The sequence below is a fragment of the Macrosteles quadrilineatus genome, unplaced genomic scaffold (assembly GCF_028750875.1).
Source record: "Macrosteles quadrilineatus isolate MER2022 unplaced genomic scaffold, UCM_ALF_1.0 Scaffold_2__2_contigs__length_208266976, whole genome shotgun sequence".
NCBI lineage: Eukaryota > Metazoa > Arthropoda > Insecta > Hemiptera > Cicadellidae > Macrosteles > Macrosteles quadrilineatus.
In genome coordinates this window covers 149,719,286-149,738,944 of record NW_026542595.1, presented here as the reverse complement: position 1 = coordinate 149,738,944, position 19,659 = coordinate 149,719,286, and the positions used below count along the sequence as shown (strand labels likewise).

Here is a 19,659-nt window from a genome sequence, read left to right as displayed (position 1 = left end):
TGTTATAAGACGTTTCTTTTATTTACTTTCCGTAAATTTAATAACACGTACAATGCTGATCAAGAAGTTTTTTTTTTTTTTTTATAAGCCTTTTATCTACTATAAGCATGTTACCTTAAATATAATCAATGGTTAGTATATCGTATGTATTTTTTTGTAAGAAATCTCTTTAGAAAAGTAAAAATAACATGTTATATCTGCACAATAACTAAAAAAAAAAAAACATTATACTTTATCCGATATTTCAAGATATATTTCACATAGAAGATATATGTTTGTATATTTTCTAGTGATTCCAAGATAACTATTAAGAAAAACACTTTTTAGAGAAATAACGTTAAAACAAACATAGGGATAGCCAAAACTTGCGTACATGTATTAACGAATAAAGCTTGGTTCAAATTATCAACCCCAAAACCACGAGACTTTATTCATTTTAACAAGTTCGAAACATTTATTTCAAGACTATTTCGAGATAAGGAACCTCAATTAACTTCAATTGCATAAATCGTTCGGTAGAATCATTTTGAAACAAATAAAACTACTACTTAACAGTAACATATTGATAAAATAGTTTTAACGATATTATGATTTGCTCCTGTAAATCCCAACACATTTAATTTGAATGCAAAGTGTAATGCTTAAACACCAATATTAAATATTTATCTAACGACCAAGTAAAATAAAACGTTTCAAAATGTAATATTAATTACAAATATTTCAAAGACGTATTACCTTATTACCATCTTCTTGGCCGTTGACCCATCGTATGATGGGAATAGGCTGTGTCTGCGTAAAAACTACTTATTTTATTTCCGCACATATTTATATGACTCACAAGTTTTAAAATATGTAAAAAAAATAATTTTAGTACTCATGGCGGTCGCTATGTTCTACTTCAGCTCATCCAAACTACCTTCTAGGAATTCCTTTATTGAGAAGTAGGGATTTTTTCGGAAAAAATATCCTGTGTTGGTTTTAAACTTTCTGCTGGCGAGGGTCTTAGTGGCAGCTGGGAGTTTGTTGAAGAAACGGATGGTGCTTCCAGGGAATGAGTCCCTATTTCTACTGAGGCGTACAAAAAAAAAATAATAATCCTATTAAATTAAAGCTCTCCATTTTCGACTAGGTGAAATCATTAGTTTTTAAATTTAAACTATATTTAAAAACAACAGTCATCCGACATATTTTGTATTTTGTATTTTGACATATATTTGTACCATTTATTTTAGCAATTGCGTATCATGTGTGGTACGTAATGTATGCAATTACGTATAGTATAATAAATAACGAAGATAACATAATTTGCACTCTTAAAGAAGCTTATCAATTTTGATTATGCTTATTTCAGCACTGCTCGTGAGTGGAGGTGTGGCGCTTTACCCCATTGGTTGGGACAACCGAGAAGTTAGAGATTGTTGTGGCAACACGTCCCACGTTTATAGACTTGGTGAGATCAATTTACTTCACCACTCAAATTACTTCACTCTTTCAGACAAGTAGTAGTGCACTACTTTAATCATTTCATTTTATCTCTTGAACTATTATCATAGTTTTCAATTTTGAAAGATAACAAAAGTACTTTGAAACCAGCGAACACAGAATAAAAATTTTAAAAAAAATTTATTCTGTGTTCGCTGTTTGGAACCAAGCACTTGTTTACAGAATCATGACTATGGACTTAGATAAAATGCATTCAGGACATCGATTATAAACATGTTTATTGATATATAAAAACAGGAGTGATGAAAACTATTTTGCATTACACTATTAGAAATGGTCATTTTACATAAAATATTTACTTAATTTCATTTAAATGTAATTGACTGGCTAAATTTGAGAACATTTTACTCAAAAATGTACTATTGGTAGCGTTATAAATTAATTTTAAATCCCTTCTGAGAAACAAAACCATCTAATCAATGTAAACTAGAAACGTCTTTGATCGTCCGTTCCATCACTTACATTTATACCTCAATTAAATAATTATTTTAAATTTACAAGGTTAAAATTAATAACTATTACGGGTAATTTTGTGACGAAATAGTAGTACAAATGGAACATTTATATTTTTTACAACATTGAGTTCAATAATTACGTTTTAGCTAAAACTGCATATACGAAGAGTCTGGATGTTTAATGAAAAAAAAAACATTGCGATATAGTTTTAAGGTATTGTTTTATGACGATAACTCAATAACTATGTCCTGACGCAGGCACATGCCAGATCTCATGGTCCGTGTACTTGCTGAGCGTAGCCGTGCTGATGCTCCTCTTGTGCTTCTGCCTCAGCTTCTGCGCCTCTCAAGTGAAGCCAGGCTGCTTCAGAACGTGAGATTATCGACCGGGGTGACCCAACGCTCCACCGTCACCTCGGTCAAAGTTCTAACAGACTATAACAACCTAAGAATCAGTATTCAGTGTAAATAGTGAGTCTGTATCCATATAAGAATATTGTTGCAATTTTAAAAGTACAGATGGCCATACCGAGTTGAGTGAGCAGCTTAAGCATTTATTTCAAACTCCCTTGAGATTTCCAACCATACCATGTACAGAATTCACGCTATAACCAAAACCGCATTTCTAGGGAGAGCTACGTTCTTGCACAACCATTCACCACACTCGGTGTCGCCTTCTTTACTCAGGTCCTTCTATGAGCCGTCCTCTTTAGTGATACCTAACCGTGCTTGATGTTTCTTTGGAGTGGTGTTCACATAAGTGTGTAGAAACAGTTGTTGAATGTATAGGCCACGATACAACAAAACATAATGACAATTTTGTTTACGAATATATATCGAGAAAGTTCACATCTGTACGGTATTTTTTAACAAATTTTAAATTCCAAAGAACTAGTATCGAATAACAATCACCTGCATTAATGAAATAACCTAAGGACCTTTTGCTTACTGATTTTTCAGCTTAAAACAATAAAGCAATGCCATATGTTATTTTGTAAACTTCATAAGCTTTATTAGCCAAAGACATGTTCAATATGACTAAAAGTACACTGTTCTTTATTTAAAATGTACTTCTTGTAATTAAACGTTTTGTCGATAAACAAAGTGGTACCAATCATTGCAATGGTATTGGTTCCAAACCTAGTTGTATGAAATATGCTCAAGGCAAGTCGCGAACTGACTTTACCATTATGCTCAAGTTTCTTAAAGTAAGTAACTATAATCTAGCCTAAGTGTTATCGAACAAGCATGTTAGAACTTGGATATTTGATCTAAACTTTCAGTTATAATCTTATAAGATCATAAGCATCCCTGTTCTATATTCAATTTGTTCTGTACTACTTTTGCATTTTGTTGGTTACAACAATGTATATAAATAACGAAGCATCAAATTATAAAAATATAGAGTAAATAATTATGTACATAGTTTATAAAATAATGCATCGATGACAATTAATATTAAAAATTTTATGTAAGTGTAACAATGTACCATAGATTGTATGTTTATAATGTTAAGAGTTAAAATACAAATGTATAGCACTGGAGCGAGATATTTTTGTCAACGAATGATTAGCAAATATATATATTACTGTTTTACGATGTTGTTTGTCTTTCCCCTTTCAATTCTTTTTTTATATTTGTACATTTGGGCCCAAAATGGGTTCTAAAATATAAATTATATTTAACTTCTTATAATCAATTCATTGCTAACAAAACATGTTAGCATGTTAGCAACGTGTTAGCTGTATGTTTTTAAATACAGCAATAAGAGACCCTGTATAATATACTGCAGTGCCAGATCAAGAACTTAATGGTCAAAATAGTATTAGTTCAAATTGCAAAAGTTGTTTTTTATAACTATAAATAACACTTTGTTTACAGAGTGTATGTTTTGGCCATACACAGTAGCTATATGTCGCAGTATGGAGACTTAGCAGGCAATTAAGTACCGGTAAATAAGGCAATCGCATCAAAACTTGTTACATAAATTGCCTAAAAAGAACAGGAAAAAAAAAAAAAATTAAAAATAAAATGCTGATAGTCCGTTTCCATGATATCAAACAGCTGATTGATACACCAATGGAGAGGGCATGTTTTTTAGAATTTTTCTTTGACAAGGCTATATTTTGTCTCAGTTGCTTGGTTGTAAGTTGCTTGTGTCCACGAAGCCTGTCAACAAAATCGAAGAATATCAACATCAATTGATGATATCATTGGAGAATGTGTGTTTTTTTGCTTCTCAGTAAGCTTCAACGCTCGTACTAAGTAGGTCTATAATACAGTACATCTACAACTGATCATGTGACACCATTTTCCGAGCGTTAGTGCCGCTTTTTAGAAAACGTAGCTTAGGCTCTCTGTTTCTCGCATAGCCTCCGTATGTGTTATTTTGGAATTCTAACATATTCTTCTTATTTAATCATTCTTAATTGACATAAAAAGGGGATTTTCCCTCCTTTATTATCCATTCATCTCTAAAGCCAAGTTACAGAATATAAAATCATTATTGTACTACTGTATATTGGTTAGGTAAAAAAAAGGGAGAAATAGTCAAAAACCATGAAATGTCCATGAAATTTCTAGTAAAGTAGATAAGATATCTTCACTTTATACCTTTTGAAAAACAAAGCACATACAGTAAACTACTTGCAGTATACCATATAACGTATTTGGGATAAGAGTACATGAGCAATGCCACACAACATTAATTCTTAAAATTTTCTGATTTGCACAACATGGGCATACACACATTTACGTTCATTAAATCAAGCATATAACATATCATGAAATATTAGTTGCTTCGTTCATGTATATCAATATTATAGTCTGGCTGGGACAGAAATCGAATTACTGTAACTTAGTTGTAAAACAGTTATTTTATTTCAGCTACAGCTAACCGAATGGTAATATTATTTTGGGAATTCTCAATTTATGATAATTGACTCGGTAAGCAGGTATTGCTACCAAACTCATTATAAATTTAAAGTCATATTTTCCGTATCCTAGAGCACGATATCACGATATAGTTAAATTTGTTTTAACTAGGCCTATAATTTGTATTATTTCTCTAGAGCTGCAATATGGCTTCCTATAATACTTTTTTGACTCATTCATTTGTTCTCACACTGTGTAGTTTTGTGGTGGACAAAAACAAGAATATTACATCTATAAAACTTTATAATAATAGATTTTACATAATTAATTCTTAAGTTTTTTAAATTGTATATTCAGAGTTCAAAGTTCGCGATCTTAACTTGACTGTTTCAGAGAATCAATAATCCTCATCTTTGTATCAAAACCTATATTTGGTTAGTTTTTAGCAAAAGGTCATGGACAATTCAATGTTATACCTAAGTTATATAAAAGTTAAGTTTATATGCAATAAGTTTATTTTCTGTGTCCAATATTCCAATATCAATTATATGTGCTATATTTTGTTGTTCATTTTTCTAAAAACCCTTTTCTAAGGTGTGTGCTTTGTTTTTAATTTCAGCTGCAAATTGACAAAATAATAATATTCTAGTTCTTTAAAAATTAATTTCGTCAATATCTTAAGAAACTTGCAGTCATTACGGTATCAGGTATACAAACAAATTAATCAATCTATTAATAGAGTGTGTTTATTCCATTTCCATTATAGTATTATATATAGAAAAACTTTATTAATTATGCAATGTGACAAATCTATTTGTACGATGAGACTACATTGCAGTTTATAGGGATGGGTTAACATTGCATTGCTCCCTTGGGTACATTTGTCATAATTAAATGTCTATAATACATATAATATTACACAGTACGTAGATGTAGCGGCTGATAATATTCTAATGATGTTTAACTATACACAATAACATTTTAGTTGACATGTACGGTACGGGTTACAGTATTTTTGTTTTGTTGTTTGTGTTACTTGTTTTACTATACATAGCAAGGTGTTTCTAATAGAGAAATTATATCTCTTAGTATGTAGATGAAATGTATGTATACAATATGAAGACTTAAATATCAACAACTGGTCCGATGAGACCGTATTTTAAACCGTATTTACTTAGTGTAAAATAATTGGTTGTGTAAATATCACTTTCACATTAATCACATGAAGACACTTACTCTAAATTGATACTACAATACAACCCAATTTTATTGTCTTGATGATCTGGGAAAATTAACCTTTTATTTCACAATGGCAAAGTCAAGGTTACAAAAACGCTTTACGTGTTTGCGTTAGAACCACATAAACGTTTCAGCTGCTGACGACAAAGAAGCTGCTTGACTATGCAAACTGACTCAGCCGTGCTGCAGTAACAAGTTGACATACAATGTGCTGCAGTTATCGTTAACGTGAACAAGATGTTCAGTTAATGGTCTAAGAAATCCTTAAGTATTACATAAAACATTGAAAGCTAGCATATCTCAATTACTTTTTAATTACTTCCCTTACAATATTTGTAGCAAATTAACAACTCAATCAAACAGTTTTAATGTATATTTCATTACCAGTACCGAAAACACGCAATTTTACGTTCGTAAGCCGACTACGGTAATAATTGGAACTAATGCCGGCCAATTACTTTCAATACATTTCAATCTACGGTACAATGTATGCATGATACGTTATATCTTCTAATACTGTAATGGTTAAACTACCACAAGACTTTTCAAGCTGGTGCTCGTCAATCGGAGTAATCTACACAACGCAGTAAGTTTGCATTGTTGCACTGTCTATAATTGCAGATCAGTCGGTAGCGTCGCAGACTCCGGGCCCAAGGCAGCGATGTCGTGGGTTCGGATCCTGGTCACTGCCACTAAAATTTATCAGTACAGTTCACCTTTGTACTGTACCGGCTCACTCCTTGCTTTGCTGTAAACGATCCTCGCACGGGCACCTAGTCTATGTGGACGGGCAAATGCAAGATTAAAAGAGGCCACCAACCTCTTAAAAAAAATAAATAAATAAAATAAAATTAGATAAAGGGGTATGTGTACGCAACTCCAGCTGATTTTACCGACCCCTTTAACAAAAAACAACGGAACGACCTTTCCATTACATTTTACAACGTGTTTTCTGATTAAAAAGAGTACATAAGAAAGGTGCTTCTGTGAGGATTGGCAAAAGTTATATAGGCTAAAAACCTATATTTATATATAATTTTCCGTGTACTAAACATTACACTCATTAATGATGCATATTGATCTTTAGGTAAATATTTGTTTTTATTTTGTGGAGAACTGATGGGAAATAGGTACGAGTATTTTAGCTCATTTTGCAGAAAAAATTATCTAAGAGTTATATCACAATAAAATGTTTGAGATAGACATGAAATGTAGATGATATTCTAGGTTATTCCAACCTAATAACGAAATGTTAACCTTAGTTATTATAGGCCTATTGATATTTCAAGAAATGCCAGATGGGTAAAGATAGTTAAGACACGTATTGAGGATCAATATTTTAATTTTAATGTTAACTATTGGAAATTTATTTTTAAATACAATATGTTGTCTTACGTAGATGTGTATGCTTTTTACAATATATTTTGTTATTTAGAGGGAAGTAATAGAATAATCATTTTATTCTCTTATATAAATCAAAACAACAACATTAAAATTCTGTATTATTGGTGTTTGGATCATCAAAACATTGGTATTTTTGTAATTTTTTAAATCTAAACTCATCATAAAACGTATAGATTATACAAGGCACAACTAGGTTAGATTCGCTTTTACCTTTCTAAAAAACCTAATAAAGGATAAATGGGATATGGGATAAAGAACAATTTTCCGATTAATACAGATTTACTTACTACACTAACAGATTTTCAGACAATTAATTACCAGAATGATAAAAATGAATGGTTTGAGTATAGTTGCTAAATAATGTTTCCGCCCTTATCATAAATTCCTGAATCACTCAGACACACAGATTACATCAATAAACTCCTTGTTGAGCTAGTGTCCCTCTGGCGCCAAATGTTGTTATTGCAGTGGAAGGGAGGGTATACAGCAAGTCCTAGACGGTGATGAGGGGTGTAAAATGGGTACGAGATGGTACTGCTCTGGGGGTTTTGTTGGCAACACTACAGACCCATCTTGGTACACTGGGTTGTATCAAATCAATAATCACAGTCCCCAACTGTTTCCAAACTATTAGTCTCGCTTACTTGGCTCTCAATAGAGATTGAAAATATCCGGGAGAATTGTCAGATACACTTGCCGTAACTATACATCCGTTTTACTATACAACTATACAACCACTTTAATCTTTTTTGCTAGGGCTTTAAAATGAATAATACATAGTATGTTTATTATTTATCCCCTTTAAAAACACTTTTTAAAACATAAGACCTCTTGCTTGTAAATTAAAATATATGTTTGTCTTGATATTAACTTCTGCGTGTAAAAGTTTACAATGAAACTATATTTTTATACTACAGGTTAAAGCTAGCTGCTTGAAAGTTAATTTTAATAGGCGATAAAAAAATAAAAATTGAAATAAAAATCATCATATGAATATTCCATACTTGATAATGTTGCAATTTGCTGTTCCAAAATGGCCTCATAAAATATAATTAAAACCTAATAATGATTCCAGACACTGTTGATTGCATAGTGCAATATGCATTAACAGTACATGTTCATTGCCCTGATGGTAATAATATTATATAATCACCTCACATTAATACAGGATCTATAATTACATCAATTACAGTGGAGCAAGAACGAGACTGCAAAGCAAATAACACGTTTAAAACTGCGTAAAATGTATTTAAATGTGTTTCATAATACTAAATTTAATTTGTTATTACAAAAATCAATATATCAGTTTGTTATTGCATATTTTGTTGTTTATACTTTAGCTACAATGTGATATTATAGTCTACTAAGAATGGTCCATTTTATGATATGTAATGTTTTTTATTCGATGATAAATATAACCACCACGTTTAAATTAATGATTACTAAAAGATTTTGTAATTTATTTTTCTACTGTTCCACCGTGTTACAAGACAGATTAATAAACAATACAATATAGCAACGAGGTACAAATAAATAACAGTCAATAATGTAAACAATAATTTAAATGACACCTACTTCTGGTCAGCGGGTCCATCGGACCTAGCCGGGAGGACTGATAAGCAGATCCACCGACCTTCCCCTATCCGCCACCTGGGGACGCTCCGTATTCGCTGAAGTAGGAAAGCGCACGGATACTTTATTACAAGATATATAAAACACTATCACTAGGTACAATAGATACTTAATACTAAATACATAGCCTACCTAATACTAACAAGTTGGTTCCAACGTCTTCTTGCCTTTATTCTGTCTCCACTTGTCTTCAATCGGCTCGCAGTGTTGTGCAGAACTTCCAAGATTCTTCCTCCTCAAGTTTCTCAGAAATTGAATCCCCTTATCCATAGTTGCATTCATTTCCAAAATTTCATCAAGTTTCTCAAACATTGTCCCGTGCCAAAAGATTTGGCACCTTACTCTGAAAAATCCTTTCAACTATGTGGAACTATCCTTGTCTATGTTTTACAAGAGCAATACAACATCTGGTCTCCATGTAGTTCAATTATCCCTAGGAGTTGCTACTTGGTTACTTACTATAGTGAAATTCTTCTAGGTTGTTCTTATGTAGCAATAGGGGCAGGGGACTCTGCTATGGTTTCAATGTTTTATGTTTCATCTTTCAGAAATGTAATTCTTTGTACCCTCTGGATGAATGAATCAAATACATGGTTTCTATAGAAACATATAATTATATACTGTTAATATGCTGTTGTTCAAGAACCCTACCTTGTACAATAAACATCATCTAGCTATTTCATTTCTATATAAAGTTGAAGCTAAATTTTGAGTGAAAACAAAATTTATTTATTTAATTGAGCTTCCAACAGTATGTGCTGCTGTTGGAAAACAGATTTTTGCTATATAGTAACCAATTATGCCAAGCAGAAAGGTTTGCTTCTTGTAAGCTCTAGAAAGGATTCTGTTAAGGTCCAAAATCCAAACTGGGTCTCAAGATGATTGACAAATTTCACTATATACTTTATATTTTTATTGTATTTATATTTCTCACGATGTGTACTTAATCAATATTATAATAATTAATGGATTTCTTTGATACCCTACTAATTTATACAATTTAATATACAATTGTTGACAATAGTTATTTCAATAACTAACTAATATGAGCGCTATGATTATTTTAACACTGCTTAAGACCAGAGAATCGGTACCTTACACCATTGGCTGAGATAACAGAAAAGTTAGAAACTGTGGCAACACGTCCCACGTTTATAGACTTGGTGTGATTACTTTACTTCACCACTCATATTACTCTACTTCCTCAGATAAGATGCACTTGCTTCATAGTATTAATTTTTGTATTGCTCGATCTTCTTATAGTGTTCTTATTATTGGAATTATATAAACAACAGCAAGTACTTCAGGAACTTCAGCCACTTGGTTACTGATTCAGATTTATTATCATGGGTTGTTTTTTTGTATTAATATAGGCCTAGTTTTAAATTAACATTCTCATAAGCAAGAGCAATTAATTGTGTACACTTTTGTTTAACTTTTTGTGTCCAATGTAGGTGTTGTAAGTTATAAAAAAATTGTAGAAATACGTTTTTTTTTTTTAGAAATATATTATGTATATATATATCTCATTTGCGGAGAAAACTAACTGGATTCTTTTACTGTTATCATGGAAATACGTCTTAACACAATAAAAATATATGTTAAAGATTCCGAAAAAGCTAATTTACTCCAAAATAAAAACTTTATATTTATAAACTTAATTAATATGCTGCGAACTTTTTATTTTGGTTATTACTGTTGTGCCCTTAAATATATTAAATTAAAACCCATTTTGTTAGAGCCACTTCTTTCATTGTATTTAATAACAAAAACCAAAACTTAAAGTAAACATGAAACAATAATATATCAAACCAGATGACAAGCAAATAAACAAACTATTAATGTAGACCTCAGGACATCTCCCTCTTAAAGTTCTTCTATGAACCTCTTAGCAGGTTTAACAATTCTGGTAGGTCTGTGTATGGTTGAAGAATGATTATGTAGGTTGGATCTTGGTGTATGTGTCTGTCTTGGAAGAAGTGTCTGTGTATGGGGGTTTTCTTTATCAGGATTTTCTCTTTCTCCAGAGGAGAACATAGGGAATAAGAATTTTGAATTCCTGATATATCTTCCTCCCCTTTTTGTTTTAACATTATATTTCCTGTTCTCTAACTTCTCCTTGATTACCCCTTCTTCTCTTCGGTCCGATACCCAAACTTTAGCGTTTTCTGGGTAATCCTTGACCTGGGTCACTCTATGTCTTTTATTGAACTGTTGTTCCTGTTTCCTCTTTTCTTCCATTTGTCTAAGTCTATATCTATTGTGATTTGGAGTGGCTGGAAGTAGAGTTGCTTTATTCACTGGTAGATTTGTTCTTAAATTCCGTCCCATTAATAGTTGTGATGGGCTATAACCACATTCCTTTGGCGTCGTATTGTATGCCAATAAGCCCAGATGTCTATCCTTACACTTCTTTAATATGTTTTTGAAGATTTTCACACCACTTTCAGCTTGACCATTGCACTGATGATGGTATGGTGAACTAGTTTCCACTGTGAAGTCGTATTCTGATTTGAATAGTTCCCATTCTTCTGATAGAAATTGCACACCTGAGTCTGATCTAATTGACTCGGGGATGCCATGCTTTTCAAACGATGTCTTCATTGATTTAATCAATATTGCCGTTGAACAGTTAGATACCTTATATACATCGATGTATTTGGAATAATAATCCATGAGAATTATGTATTTATCATTGTTGAATTCACAAAAATCTACTCCGATTTTCTGCCAGGGTCTTTCAGGAACCTCTGTAGGAATCATAGGATGGCGAGGAGGCACTCTGTCAGCAATGCATTGTGGGCAATAGGTTACTTTTTGTTCGATGTGATGATTAATTTTGGGCCACCATACTGACATTTTAGCCCTTTCTTTACATCTTTTAATACCTTGGTGACCTTGATGAATATTATCTAACATTTCTTTTCTCAAGGATGGAGGAATCACTATTTGATTATTTCTCATAAGTATATCTTCATTGATCGACAATTCTGCTTGATGATCCCAGTATTCTTTTAATCTTTCATTTAATAGGTTCTTATTTTTAGGCCATCCTTGAATTGTAATATCTAACAATTCCTGTAATTCTTCTCTTTGATTTTTTATTATTACATCTAATTTATTAGATGATACTGGGATTGATTGAACTACTGTTCTTACACATGCTTCTGCTTCTTCTGCAAGTTTCTCAATATCTTCCTCTTCAGTTTTGTTGATTGGCGCTCTTGATAACGTGTCGGCAGTTGTTAATTGTTTTCCTGGTACCCACAATATGTCGTACGAATATCTCATTAATCTCATTTTAAATCTCTGAACTCTTAGCGGCAGTTCATCCAAACCCTTACTACTTAAAAGAGGAATCAGAGGTTTATGATCAGTTTGAATTTGAAACTTCAATCCTGTTATAAAATTTTTGAAACGTTCACATGCCCATACTATTGCATAAGCCTCCTTTTCAATTTGTGCATATTTCTGTTGAGTCGGTGTTAAGCTCTTTGATGCGTAGGCCACAGGTTTTAAATGTCCTTGATGTTCTTGCAAAAGTGTTGCACCCAAACCATAAGCTGATGAATCGGCCGAAATTATAGTTCTCCTTTTCAAATTGAATGGTATTAAGGCAGGAGTTGTTTGTAAACTCTTTAAGGCTGTTTTAAATGATTGTTCTTGACTAGGACCCCAAACAAAAGCCCTATCTTTTTTCAGTAGTTCCCTCAGTGGTTGAACGATATCAGCAAGGTTTTCTATGAATTTTCCGACATGATTCAACATCCCTAGAAATCTCCTAACACTTCCCACATCACTGGGTGTGGGGAAATCGATTATTGCTTGTAAGTGTTTGGGATCTGCTTGAATCATACCAGAAGAAATAATGTGACCTAAGAATGAAATCTTTGTTTTTCCTATTTCACACTTGTCATTTAAGGTAACTCCTTCTTTTTCCAATTCTTGTAACACTTGGTCTAGTCTGCTGTCATGCTCGGGTTTACTTTCTCCGGTAATTAAAATATCATCCATATAACACAAAATTCCTGGGATGTCTCCAATAATACTTTTCATCCTGTTACAAAATATTTCCGGGGCTGTTGAAATTCCGAAGGGAAGTCTTTTAAAACAAAATCTACCAAATGTTAAAAATGTCATAAATGTTGTCAATTTTGAGGAACCCTCATCTAGCGGTATTTGCCAAAACCCCGAATTAGCATCTAATTTTGAATACCATTTGGAATTCCCTAGACATCCAAGTAAGTCCTCAACAGTATTAAAAACGTTATTTTCTCTCTGTAAATGGTTGTTTAAAGCTGAAGGATCAATGCATATTCTTACACTGCCATTAGGTTTAGGTCTTACCACCATTGGATGACACCACTCCGTAGGTCCGCAAACTTCTTCAATGATTCCCGCTTCAACCATTCTTTTAAGTTCATTTTTCACTTTTTCTCTTAATGGAATAGGTATGTTTCTAGGAGTTTTTAACTCCATCGGTACCGCATTTTGTTTCAGTTTAAGTTGAGCTCCTTTCTTCATCTTACCAATCCCATTAAATAAACTTGGATATTTATTCTTGATCTTCTGTAGGTCTGTGTTGATATTCTGGTTGCTACAATATTCACTTGACTGAATGTCATTTTTAACTCCTCTGATGACCCTTAAGAACCCTAGGGCTGAGATGCATGGTTTCCCAATCAATGCCTCCTCTTGACCATTGATCACATATATTGTTTGACGAGTTGTTTTATTCTTATACTGAATTACACCTTCAAATTTACCTAAAACTGTTAAATACTTCCCCCCAGGTGTTTTTAAAACAATGTTTGATTTAGTCAATAATTTGTTTCTAGCCATTCTTGGAGGCACAATCGTCACGTCGGCTCCACTGTCAATCTTGAAATGTTCCAATTTCCCATCAAGTTTTACATCAATTTCAAATTCATTCTGTTTATTGTAGTTCCTTGTTGTCGCTCTTATTTTCTTAACTTCAGCTCTGTTAATGTAATACCCGTCCTCGCTTCTATTATCCTGTTCCAATCTGTTCTCGGTATTTTCCTGAATTTGATTCAGGGTTGGGTTTCTGTATTTATTGTTCTGATTTCTGTATTTATTATTCTGTCTCTTTTTACAACATCGGCTGAAGTGTCCTTGCAATCCACAGTAGTAGCATTCAATATTCTGAGCAGGACATTCCTCCTTAGGATGCCTCTGTCCTCCACAGTAAAAACAATTAGAAGTATATTGTCTTATGTTTTGTTTCAAGTTCGGATGTTTTTTCACTTGGTCTATTTCTGCAAATTCTTGTTCTCTTGATCTGTTAACAGTAATTTGTTGGTTCTTTATAATTTCACTTTGTTTCAATCTATTTATTGTTTCATGCAAGGTTAGGTCAGCCATCAGTTGAAGTTCCTTAGATAACTTTGAATCTGTTATTCCAACAATGAGTTTATCCCTAATAAGGCTGTCTTTCATGTCTTTGTAATCACATGAAGAAGCTAATTGATGTACATCTGTTATAAAATCGGATATCGGTTCATTTTGCTTTTGTACTCGTTGATTGAATTTCGCTCTCTCATAGGTCAAATTCACCCTTGGTGTAAAATACTTATTAAGTTTTTCCACCACTTTATCATAAGTCTTTTCATCTTCTTCTGTTACTGCTATTAATACATTTTCTGCATTATCACCCATGGATATTATAAGGAAATTTACTTGCTTTTCTCCATCTATTTGATCTAAATTGGTAGCATTTCTGTACCTATTGAACTTTTTTAACCATGGGCCCCAATCTTCTGGTTTAACGGAGTATTTATCAATGAAGCCCAATGTTGCTGAATGTTGTGTCATTTTAGATGTTTGTCTTCTTACTGTTATATCTGAGTTTTCTGAGTCTGACATTGTAATGCAGCATATATATTAGACACCCTGTTACTAAATTTATTGGGTCTTTACCGCTGCCACCATGTTGTGCCCTTAAATATATTAAATTAAAACCCATTTTGTTAGAGCCACTTCTTTCATTGTATTTAATAACAAAAACAAAAACTTAAAGTAAACATGAAACAATAATATATCAAACCAGATGACAAGCAAATAAACAAACTATTCATGTAGACCTCAGGACAATTACTTTATGTCACAGCTACATGCCAGATATTACGGCCCATTGCTGAGCGTTTCCATGCTGATGCTTTTCGTAGTGACCTAACGCTCATCTGTCTCCTCAGAAAGCTATAACACTTTTTGAAAACCTTAAGAAACAGTGATTAGTGTAAGTAATTTCCCCTATAAAAATATTGTTATGCACGTTGTCTGTTATGATATTTCATTTACTAATCTTAAAAGGAACAGTATTAAGAATTTCCTAGTGTTAACTTTACTCTGCATCATCGACAACTCACCTAGTTAAATGGCTTAGCACATAGAAAATATGAATATGGACACACGAGTTATCACTGCATAGGCAGGTGGGGAAAAGTAAATAAAATTCAAAACATAAATACACTCATTTTTGATAGTCATGTGAAGCAAGCTACTGACGTGGATGTGGTTTTAACAATTATCATCCTTTAGACAGGCGGGACGGTCCGCAAACATTGATGCGGTTTCACAGGTAACTGTAGGGATTTGTGGTTTATTGTTTCCAGCCTGGACAAGGGTAATGAACAAATACCCCATCACCTCAGTGGTTAGGGTAGCCATACCCATATTATATTACCATAAAACTCTGTGCGATTGACTTGAAATTTGATTAGAAATATGCCTAGTCAATAAGAATTAATAGTTATGCAAATAACTATGATATATACCGGTACGTCTTTAGTTTGAGTACTAATTTGAGTTTTATTTTTTTTTTTACTACCACTTAAGTTTTTATTCCTTTAGATTTTTTTATGATGCTCAATGTTTAACAATAAAACTATATGAGTAATGCTGAATTGAAAATGAGTATATAGGCTTAGATGTTAAATACATTATGACTTAAAAAAAAAATAAATAAAAATGACTGAAAAAGTATAAGTTGCAACAAATCAACAACAGATTAACTTTAATTAATAGATGGTGCAAGATAATATAACAACTAAATGTCGTGTAGCAAAAAGGAGTTCTAACGAATTTTTTATCAATAAGAAAATAATAGAGTAGCCACGAAGTGTGGTACTTACTGACTACTTTTTGCTTTGCTTACTAAATATACATAAGACAATATAGTTTTAAATAAATTCCTATAAAAATGCACACTAATCATTGTATCTTTGTAAAATGTAACTTGTTTCAAACATGGTCCCGACCTAGTGTTACAAGATATTGAGATATGTGAACGTAGTGTACAGAACTAACAGCTTTACTTTGTCAAGTCTAAATATTCTGCAGACGCAGCTGCTGTCGAGGATTATAAGGGTTATTACAGGTTGACTAAACTAATTAGCCTACAACATATATTCAGTGCTTTATAAAAAGCGATAGGATGAAATACCCTGATAGGACTCATAACTAGGGTTCATTCTTACTGTGTTATAAATTATTATCTTGATTAGTTCATTTATTCTGATGAGGTTTGTAATGTAAAAATAATAGCATCAGAGTCATGCAATCGATAATTTAAAATAAATAGATGAAGGAAATTTAATTACGTCACACAAATAATGTTATTATTTAATGTTATTGTTTTGACATGTATAACAGAGTTAGACATTTAATTTACTTCTGTCTTATAGTTTCATCAGCTTTCAATTTTATTCCATGTGGTTTTACAATGAGTTCACTGCCATTTCATGTCTGGTTATTAATATTATTAACTTATTTTTCAAGAAAAATATTATCCATAATAGATTAAGTATTAGACAATACTCTTAACAAGTTGATTTATATTTAATTGTCAACTGGGACCGTAAACAATATTTGGTAAAAGGCAATGATCATTTGTGGGATAAGAACTGGGCCTCAAGAAGGTCACTACACCAGAAGCACATTGTGAATACGTTAAATTATCAACCTGTATAAATAATATTTACCAAAGAAAGATTATACAAGAACTTATAGTATCATCGATTGTAGAATTTTTTGCTAGTATAAGCTTTGGCTACGGAAAACCTCCATTTTTGTTTTTAATTTTGTTTAGTGGAACATTAAATATTAAGAAAGGATACAATTTTAGAACAATAAATACACCATTGCAACACGCGAAAAAAGAATGAAATCAAGCCCACTCACCATAGACTTGAGTTTTACACAAAGAAGCCGTCTTACAAAAGAGCAAGTTATTTCAGAAAATTGCCAAAAAGAATTAAAGTGTTAAATAAACCGTTCAAAATTTAAACTAAAACTAAAAAATTACTTGGTTTGCAAAGTATTATATTCTATAAAAGAGTAAATGAATAGTTAAGCTAATTTAAATTGAAATAGCTAAGTTAACACTATTCAGATGTACTAACATGTACTTGTCTTGTACGAATAAAGATATTTTGTTTTCATTTACACATTCATATTTACTATATAATCGGAAAGATCTAATGGCAAACAATTTATGATCTATTCGGGAAATAACAAACATGTTTAAATGTAACGCATATTTATATAATTTTGAGGTAATTACAGGAAATTACGTTCATTAGAGAAATACTGTGACGATGATTAATAATTCATTTATTACTCCATGACGGGCGTGATAGACTTTTTACTAACATATATTTAGCACAAAAGATATAGCTTGAATATAATGAAAATTTGACATTTATTGTGTATGTGTACTAATTCAAAAGTTAGTTCATACCTTATAAACCGTCATATTAGTTGCCATTATACAAATGGTAAATCTAACGTCTGTTATTCTTGAAATCAATTTCCTTGTTGAGTTTGCCATCACACTCGTATTGCAGTGATAGTTTTAGGTACTATATTTCTTTAATAACTAGGCACAAATTATGGAAATTCCTTCACAAGTTCAGAAAATCCCTGTTGTAATATACTAAGAGTTATTAAATTATTTAAAAAATCGTGTATTATCGTGTTTCTTTATCTTTTCGTTTTATATTAGTTGTAGTGAAAAATCTTAAGTTTTTTATAAAAAAAAAAATGAATCAATTAAAATAATAAAAAAATATTGAAAAAATAAGACTTGTAGTTTATGTTCCAAATCATGGGTAGAAAATATTTCCTTAGAGTTAAAAAGGTTAAGATTTCTCATTTTTAATTAAATGAGCTATGATATTTTTCTCAATATTATATAAAGTGTACATGTTTCCGATAAAGTAGTGTGTGTTGATTAAATAATCTATTCTAGGTTTGTCATAACAATCTGTAAGAGACATAAAAGTTAGATCATGTGAGGAAGGGCCAATGGTGTGAAAACCACCACTGGTTGTAAATATTGATTTCATGCAAACTCGAGCCTAACTTGAATTATTGAAGTTGAGCCAACTGGCCCAACAACTATAACGACCCTTTTCCTTTCAATGCGACATCATCACATTCTGTGGCGAATACAGCCGACCATAGGAGCGATAATATTTGTAAAATTTCCCATAAAGATGTATTTTTCTTATTGCCGCAACTTGCCAACAAAAATATGGAACCATAACGATTCGACATAACTTGTACTACACAAACAAGCAGATGGTACTGTATTGATGTATATTGTTGTTAAGCTCAAATTCCTATTTCCTTAATTATTTAAAATATATAGGTCTAATGAGTGATGTCTCACTTAGCAAAACCTCAAACTTAATTGTCACGTTGACAGTTGTTTTCTGTCTACTAAATCATTGTTTTTCAATTTCGATATTTTTTGCTTATTAAAGTTTATATCTTACAAAATAAAACAGTGGCTTAAACGCCTTTTACTGCCAGGGTGATTTTTGTAGTCTTTCCATGCTACAGATTTTAATTCTCAACGGGAGTCTTCATCACACCAAGAGGTTTTAATTTTCGTTTAATTAGAACACTTTAGTTTATTAGAATAATAAAAAACCTAAATACATAATAGAATTTACGGAAATAAGTAAACACAACGATTAGGCCAATAAATAAAAAAGAACATTTGCATGGACTTTGTAGCATGCTGCACTGTCATTCGTCTAACAAGACTAATAAAGACATATTCTATTGTTTTTATTTTCGAAATAACATATACATTTGACAAGCCTTCAGAACAGTGTTTTAATTGATAGTGAAATTAGTCAATGTCCTAAGGTCACGATTTAAAGAGTTTTTGTCTTAAATCATTTGTAGTTTTCTAAATGAGTGCATACCTGACAAATTATTTTTTCCCCAAAACCCTCATACTTTAATTCGAACGTTAAACTACAACGCTAGCTTACTTAACCTCCTTACAGCTCCAGAACAGTTTCCAGGAAAAGTGTATTTTGATTTCCTTGAAATAAAAAAAAACAATTGTGAGTCTCCTTTGAGTTCTACAAAATAAACTATAAAATGTAATTTTAAAATTATTACTATAAGTACCGAATCGAAGTACTATAAGTTGCGAAAATATCCAGACAACTTCTAAATATTATATAAGCTTATTAACAATTGAAACCTATTACTGTAAATATTATTTTAATGA

At 31.9% G+C, this 19,659-nt stretch overlaps 1 protein-coding gene across 1 annotated transcript in view; it reads left to right on the top strand.

Annotated features, from left to right (window-relative positions):
- Nucleotides 1–3,554, top strand: part of LOC128987777 (LHFPL tetraspan subfamily member 6 protein-like) — a 38,020-nt gene extending 34,466 nt beyond the window's left edge. Inside the window, exons 5-6 of the mRNA XM_054408795.1 lie at nucleotides 1,352–1,450; nucleotides 2,217–3,554. Of these exons, the coding sequence (XP_054264770.1) occupies nucleotides 1,352–1,450; nucleotides 2,217–2,335 (218 nt within the window). The 3' untranslated portion in view covers nucleotides 2,336–3,554. The remainder of the gene's footprint in view (nucleotides 1–1,351; nucleotides 1,451–2,216) is intronic.
- The last annotated feature ends 16,105 nt before the right edge of the window (nucleotides 3,555–19,659 follow it).